Here is a 7,875-nt window from a genome sequence, read left to right on the forward strand (position 1 = left end):
TATTTTGCAGTTAATCGTGACAATGTGAGAATTAGTATTAGTTAAGGTAAAAAACCTTCATTAAAACAGTGACTAAAATGGGCTGCTCTAATTAATTTAGACAAGTACGTCGTACGTGTGCATACAGTGGCTATTTTTTATGAAGCGAGAAACAGAAATGATTTTATTGTTCAGTTTTGCCAGTCCACTTAACGGATCCAGCGACAGGTGGCATATTTTCGTCGAGCTTTTTTGTCCTCTAGTATTGCCGTACCACTCTGACGTCAATTCAGAGCGACCAGCAACAATGGTAAATGAGCAAGCAATTTTCTCTGCGGCTCTTACATTTATAATTCTAAACTCTGTTATTTGTAAATATTACATCGTCCGTAGTGCTAGAGGCGTTAGCATTTGTGCTTCAACATAGTTTCGGATCTTGTGTGTTATTTAAGTAAAGAACAGAATTAAACGTAACGTAATAGACCAAGCTAGACGAAGCTCAGCGACATTAGCTTTTTTCCTCGGTTGGCAATTATCCTAGCTCTTGTTAATCGAGTCATTCATACATTAGAGGCGGGCTTTCCCCGTTTTTTTCTAATGTTAATTAATTGCAAGTGATGATGGTGTCACTTTTAAAGGTTTATCTTTCCAGCGATACAAGGTAAAGAAGCTATATTTACCCAGTTATCTTGGCTAGGAGCTACGGCAAGCTAACTACAGTAAACGGCTAAGCTAATAATAAGCTATTTCGGGGTATTATTGTTTATTAAGGTCAAAATGCACTGGTACATATTCCATCTGCATTTACACTCGTTTGATATTCTTCTAGGGTCAAAGTCAGAGTGGAGGCCACGGTCCAGGTGGAGGCAAGAAGGATGACAAGGTGAGCATGACATAGCTTCTGCTAGCTAACGTCGGAACCTGCTTGTTTTTGTAACCAAATACTTATATTTTAAGTGGCTTTCCAACATTAGAAAGCATTCGTTTTCACTAGTGTACCTAATGAACTGGCAGGTGACCGTAAATACAAAACAAAAAGGCATAACCCCATAGTCTATAAAGTATTTTGTTATTTTTCTGCTGACCTATTCTTCTCACAATCTCCCCATACGTTTTCTGTAAACATTTGTCCTACCACAGACCTCATTCAGAACAAGTAGTAAATGGTAAAAAGCTACTCGGATGTAACCCAGTAGTTGATGCTTCCCACCGTTGCATTTTCTTACATTTGTCATTCCAATTGTTTTGCTAATTGAAGGATAAGAAAAAGAAGTATGAGCCTCCAATTCCCACCAGAGTGGGCAAGAAAAAGAAGAAGACCAAGGGACCCGATGCTGCTAGCAAACTGCCACTAGGTAAGGAAGTGAAAAAGAAACGCATTGTGTAAACATATTTGCTTTTTTGGCTGTTTTTTTGCTCTGTTTTTGAAGTTTGCATTATATTACAGATTAAATTATTATGTACCAGCTTGTTTTCTATTAATCTCAAATCTGTTTGGCTTATGTATTTCTTTCCATCACAGTTTGTCTCTCCAATATTCTTTTAAGTTTACTGGATACAACTGTGTGATAATAATGCGATCTGGTATAATAATAATAATAATAATAATAATAATAATTTTTATTGTCATTGTCCGGTGAAAAACAACGAAATACAGTTCCCAGCTCTTTAGTTCAGGAGCAATAAAAATAGAAACTATAGCAGCTATACACAATAAAATACAATAAAGCACACAGTAGCACGGAAATGAATTGGTACAATGAGGCAATAGCAACATTTAAAGCAGTAAACAAATAAACAATAGTGCAAATGGTAAGTAGTATGTTTATGCAAACAGCAGTAGGATAGGATGCTCTATATAGCCGACCTGTAGAGGTTTGTCAGGAGGCGCTGGTGTGCTTGTTGTGCTTTGCTCACCTGGTGGGAGATGTGTGAAGCCAAGATGAGATCAGCAGAGATGTGGACACCAAGGAACTTAAAGCTATCCACCCTCTGAACCTCCTCTCCCTGAGGGCAGACTGCGGAGTGTGCTTGGACTTCCTGAAGTCCACAATAAGTTCCTTGGTCTTTGTGGTGTTTAAGTCAAGGTTGTCACTGCGCAACTGCACAAGATGCTGAACCTCTTCTCTGTAGGCTGATTCGTTGTTGTCAGATATCAGTCCTACAATGGTTGTGTCATCAGCAAGTTTGACGGTTGTGTTGGTGGTGTGAATGGCGGCACAGTGGGTGAATAGTGAGTAGAGAAGAGGGCTGAGGACACAGCCCTGCAGGGTGTCGGTGTTGAGGATGAGGGTGGACGATGGCATGTTCTCCATCCTGACGTTCTGGGGTCTATTGTGCAGGAAGTCTAGAATCCAGTGACACAGTAGACTGCCTAGGCCCAAGTTGCTCAGTTTGTGGGGCATGACTATTAAAAGCAGAGCTAAAATCCACACACAGCATCCTGACATAGGTGTTGTCCTTATCTAGGTGCGAAAGAGCTGTGTAGAGAGCTGTGATGATTGCATCCTCTGTTGACCTGTTTGCCCTTTATGCAAATTGGTGGTCAGCAGAGATTGCAACTTTAATAATAATGTAAGTTGTAACGAGACACTATGATATTAACATTCCTCAAATAGGGAAGGCTATGTTGCATGGTTAAGTCAGTTTGTCGTTACGTAACTTTTACGTACAGTTTACTAATGCTGCATATGTCCGTCTTTCAGTTACACCTCACACGCAGTGCCGCCTGAAGCTGCTGAAGCAGGAACGGATCAAAGACTACTTATTAATGGAAGAAGAGTTCATCAGGAACCAGGAGCAGATGAAGCCCCTGGAAGAGAAACAAGAGGTCAGCCGTTGTACCTAAGTATCTCTCATCTCTCTGTGCTCCATGTCTGGGTAAAATAAAGGTACAATAAATTCATTTTCTTTTTTGCAGGAGGAGAGGTCAAAGGTGGACGACCTGCGGGGAACTCCAATGTCTGTAGGTACTCTGGAGGAAATCATAGATGACAACCACGCTATCGTTTCCACCTCAGTGGGATCAGAGCATTATGTCAGCATCCTGTCCTTTGTGGATAAGGATCTACTGGAGCCAGGCTGCTCTGTCCTGCTCAACCACAAGGTAATATTTGGCAATGTGTCTTTCAGTCCCATTAAAGACAATAATTTCTAACTTTTCTATGGTGTTTCTCACTCATCTCCACCACTGCACTACTATTCATTTACGTTGTATCACATATTCCTCCACCTCTTTTAACTGTTGCAAACATTTACACCTGTATTGTATTTGTGCGTCCATGCAGGTTCATGCTGTGATTGGTGTGCTGATGGATGACACTGACCCCTTGGTGACAGTGATGAAGGTGGAAAAGGCCCCACAAGAAACCTATGCTGACATTGGAGGACTGGACAATCAGATCCAGGAGATTAAGGTATGTAGCCAAAACTGGATTCTAACACGCACGTTATACTTAAATAAATCTGCAAAAGTGAAGCTGAATTTGGTGTTTTATTTGCTTGTTCTGGTTCAACACACTGTGTTGGCATTGAGGCTGACTGTGGGGGTTTCTGTTATTTTTAATAGGAGTCAGTGGAACTGCCCCTTACACATCCAGAGTATTATGAAGAAATGGGCATCAAGCCTCCCAAAGGAGTCATCTTATACGGACCTCCTGGCACAGGTGAGTTCATTGGATACATTTCCAACAATGGTTCTCAGACTCTGAACAGAACAGGTGACGCAAGACTCGTTTACAAGTCTCATATCCTACCACACTGTAATCTATGTTACTGTACACCCTGACTGATCAGCCATTTATAAATCATTTATAATAAGTCTGTTCCAGAATTATATATATACTGTATAGTTGGGTATGCAATGTACAATCGGTGTTAGCAATGTTCTATATTTACAAAAGAGGAAAAGAAGAGTGAATGGACAGTATACTATTAACACATTTGTCTTCATATCCAAAACTTGCTTTTCTGTGTGTGCCATAGACATTCACTGTTGTCCAAACATTCACTGGGTAACATGGGAGCATGGTAGTTGATTTAAGAACAGCTCTGGTTTCTGGAGAGAAGTACTAAAAGGGAAATGTGGCAAAGTACTTACCAGACTTCCCTCTATTACATATTTACCAGGTAAGACGCTGCTCGCCAAGGCTGTAGCCAATCAGACGTCGGCCACCTTCCTGCGCGTGGTGGGCTCAGAGCTGATCCAGAAGTACCTGGGAGATGGGCCCAAGCTGGTGCGAGAGCTCTTCAGGGTAGCTGAGGAGCATGCCCCCTCCATCGTGTTCATTGATGAGATCGATGCCATCGGCACTAAGAGGTACACAGATATTTACTTAAAAATACTTAAAACTACTGACTGAAAACCTGTGTGCAGCAGTGCAGTGGTGATGCAACAAACAGAAAGAACTTCCAGTGGCTAAGTCTTGAAATATTTGTTATTCTTAATTAATACTGCAAGGTGGTCTGCATTTCAGTGTACTCTGTTTCAGTTGAGATGGTTAATATGGTGTAATGCTATAGTTGGTTACATGAGGCAACTTTGTTTTGATTGGGCTATTATTCTGATTATTAGTGGAAGACTAGAGTCCATGGAAATGTTTTAACCCTGTAGGCAGCTAAATGTAAAAGGACAGTTATGTTGACAGTCATACGTCCTGACCTAAATGAACAAGCTTGTTAGATGACTTAAATAATGAATGAGCTTGTAGATGTGGACTGGCTTTTTACCTCGCATGAACAAGATGCAAACAACTCAGTTAAATGGCCCAGTGTTAAAAAGAGGAGTACATTCCTCATATTTTAACATCCTTACACTGGTTATCTGTCAGCTTGGTTGTTGATTTTAAACGTATTATTTTTAATGCACTGCATGTTGATACAGTGGCCCGCTTGTCTGGCATGTTTTCTAGCTCAACTCCTCTCACGAGACTCATTTAGTTGTTCCAAAGTGCAGGACAGAAACATTCAGTGAGACTGCTTTGAGTTTTTAAGTTGAAACAACCTGCCTGAGAATCAGAACGGCTTATTATGCTACATTTTTACTTTATGCTTTAAATATTTCTATTCCCAATTGTTCTTTTTTTGCCTTTTGTCTTTTATGTCATTTAAGAATGATCTTTATTGTACTGGCTTCCTTATTACCATTATTACTTTTCCAACTGTTATATTATCCGAATGCTTTACTCTAAAGTTTTTTTTTCAGTTTGTGGCACTTTGAATTGCTCTAACCTGTACAAATCAGGTTTGATTGAAGACTGCATGGAGCAGGTGGCACTTCCAGAAGTCTACTGATGTGTTTTAGTGGACTCCATATATTTTAAGATGCATTTCCTGTTAATTGTGTAGGTATGACTCGAACTCAGGAGGTGAGAGGGAGATCCAGAGGACAATGCTGGAGCTGCTCAACCAGCTGGACGGTTTCGACTCACGGGGAGATGTTAAAGTCATCATGGCCACCAATCGGATAGAAACCCTGGATCCAGCCCTCATCAGACCTGGTCAGTAGGAGTCTGATTGGCGTTGATTCTACCTGTATTTGTCACCGACTCTCAGCATTATCACAAATCACCAGTACTGTAAAACTGACCGACCGCTTAGTCACAGCAGAGTGGAATTTGTTCCTTTACTTCAGCAACCACTCTAAAAACACAGATCTGTGCTGAAGCTGGACACTTGTGTACCAGAAATCCACTTCTGTTAAAAGACTAATTTAACTAAATGGAACTGACTAAATCATTGGGTCCTTTCTTAGAATTACTCCAATCAGTTTCTTATTTTATCTCAGCACAAAGCAGATGAAAAGCTTGTGTGGGCAGAGTCGCAGGAAAAGTATCTTCCTAAATTGCTTTCTTAAATGACAGATGTTCAGTTTATCGACCAAATGTGACTGGTACGTTTGTTTATTAATCAAGTGTTTTAGAGTGGTTCTTACTGACTGGGCTAATGAATAGGATGTAAAAAGTAAAAAAAAAAACGCATAACAGTAAGAGGCTACTCACAGCACATCCTTTGTCTTGCAGTCAGTTTGTGATGTTTCTGTTTTGCTTTTCAGGGAGAATCGACCGGAAGATTGAGTTTCCCCTGCCGGATGAGAAGACCAAAAGGAGGATCTTCCAGATCCACACCAGTCGCATGACTGTAGCAGATGACGTCACCCTGGATGACCTCATCCTGGCAAAGGACGACTTATCAGGAGCAGACATCAAGGTAAGAGTGAGACTGTAGCCAAATACCACAATGTACCAGCCAGTCTCAGTTTTGGATCTCGGCCACACTGTTGTTCTGAGAAGAAAGGAGTCAAAGAGTTAGACATTTTCCAACTCTACAGAGTTTCTTTCTGCTACAGGTGTAAGTATATGTGTAGGTGTACACTGACTTGACAGTGAATTAAACAGCAGAGTAAGTATTTTCCAGTCAAACCACAGCCTGACACTAGAGCGGTGTCCTGTTTCCTTAACTTTTTTCCCAGCCTGCTTCTGTGACTGCAGCCGTTTATTGATTATGTGAGGTCTTGGCTGCTAGCCAGTTCGCGCTGTGGCTCAGCACAGAGTGAGGGGAAAAAAGTAAGACCAAGCTGTTTGAAGGAAAACCACTGGGGCTGATTTCCTAAATGATTTTCACGTCAACATTTAATTAGCTGTAGTAAGTTTTCCATTTAAAAGGATCTGATGCAGAGGGTTTACTGTACATTTGGATCTCTGACTCAGCTCTGCTGCCCTCATGTGGCCCCACAGTGAATGACACCTGGGGAATTCTTGAATGACGCTTACTTTATGGTTACATTAGTTTATGCATTGCATGTAATAGTAAAGTAAGTCTATTCTTTAATGATATTGTGTTTTCAAAACTGAAAATCTTAATTGCTAAGGTTTATCCAATTTTAAAGCAGGCAGGTCTTTGTAATTGAATAAAAGTATCAAAGAATTCACCTATAGCTTTCTTTCACTTTTAGTATAGTTTGCAAGGCATTGTCAGATAAATAAACATCTGTTAGTCCTTTAAAACAGCTGTTGCCTCATTTCAGTGGTTGTAAATGGAGTTCTTAGTTTATCCTGTTAAGCTAATCGTACAAAAGCTGGGCTACATTACGACACAAAGCAGAGCATTGTTCTTGCTGCTTTTGGTTTTCTGTCACAAAAGCGCTTTTTACTAAAACATGTATTAAAACTGAACCCATCTCCCGTCATTTTTTTCCTCCAGGCCATCTGCACAGAAGCAGGCCTCATGGCTCTGCGAGAGCGCCGCATGAAAGTCACCAACGAAGACTTCAAAAAGTCCAAGGAGAACGTCCTGTACAAGAAGCAGGAGGGCACGCCGGAGGGCCTTTACCTCTAACCTTCAAGCGTTTGTTTCTCTCACCCCCCCACCTCATCCTTCCTCCATCTATTGCCGTGTGAAAGAAAGGAGACTGCGATCGTCTCCTCAGAGAGTGTTTTGATATATTTTGTGCATGTCATGTCTGGCTTATCCTGTTCTCCTTTTGCCATTATTTGTTGAGACATTAAATAAAACGACAAAAGTATATCCAGTCATGCTGCGTTGGACAGTTGTGTTCACTGATGCATTTCCATTCACACTAAAATCGTATTTGTGGAGAAGCAGCATCTGCTTCCTGCTCAGTTCCTGTATATCGAGTTCATCAGTGGGCTGTAATATCTTGAGATAATTAATCGCATGAATTATTCAAATCGTTCAGTCTCTGTGTTGTTGCCCTCTGTGTCAGAAACACTTCTATTAATATGCAGAGTCATGTTTTGTGCTTCACTATGGAGGACAGTATACCTGCTACTTGGAGAGCCCAAAGACGCAGGAAAGGCCTGAAGGAATCACCAGCCTCATCCCTTTAGAGAAACATTCCTCCCTAATTACGAGAATATTCCATATGACCCACACACT

At 40.9% G+C, this 7,875-nt stretch overlaps 1 protein-coding gene across 1 annotated transcript; it reads left to right on the plus strand.

The window, feature by feature from the left end:
- The first annotated feature begins 263 nt into the window (after positions 1–263).
- LOC311499594 (26S proteasome regulatory subunit 4) lies at positions 264–7,511 on the plus strand. Its single transcript, XM_084560634.1, has 11 exons — positions 264–289; positions 809–862; positions 1,238–1,334; positions 2,685–2,809; positions 2,900–3,085; positions 3,267–3,395; positions 3,548–3,644; positions 4,108–4,297; positions 5,326–5,477; positions 6,032–6,186; positions 7,180–7,511. Exons 1-11 carry the CDS (start codon positions 287–289, stop codon positions 7,312–7,314), a joined length of 1,323 nt encoding a protein of 440 aa, XP_084416760.1. The 5' UTR covers positions 264–286; the 3' UTR covers positions 7,315–7,511.
- Positions 7,512–7,875: the final 364 nt, after the last annotated feature.

This window comes from Chelon labrosus, assembly GCF_963514085.1.
Source record: "Chelon labrosus genome assembly, chromosome: 14".
In the NCBI taxonomy this organism is placed as follows: domain Eukaryota; kingdom Metazoa; phylum Chordata; class Actinopteri; order Mugiliformes; family Mugilidae; genus Chelon; species Chelon labrosus.

Excerpts from the sequence above, each read along its gene's own strand:
- LOC311499594 (XM_084560634.1), top strand. Across the intron at positions 863-1,237 it reads GAGGCAAGAAGGATGACAAG|GATAAGAAAAAGAAGTATGA; the intron begins GTGAGCATGACA and ends TGCTAATTGAAG. Across the intron at positions 3,086-3,266 it reads CTGTCCTGCTCAACCACAAG|GTTCATGCTGTGATTGGTGT; the intron begins GTAATATTTGGC and ends GCGTCCATGCAG.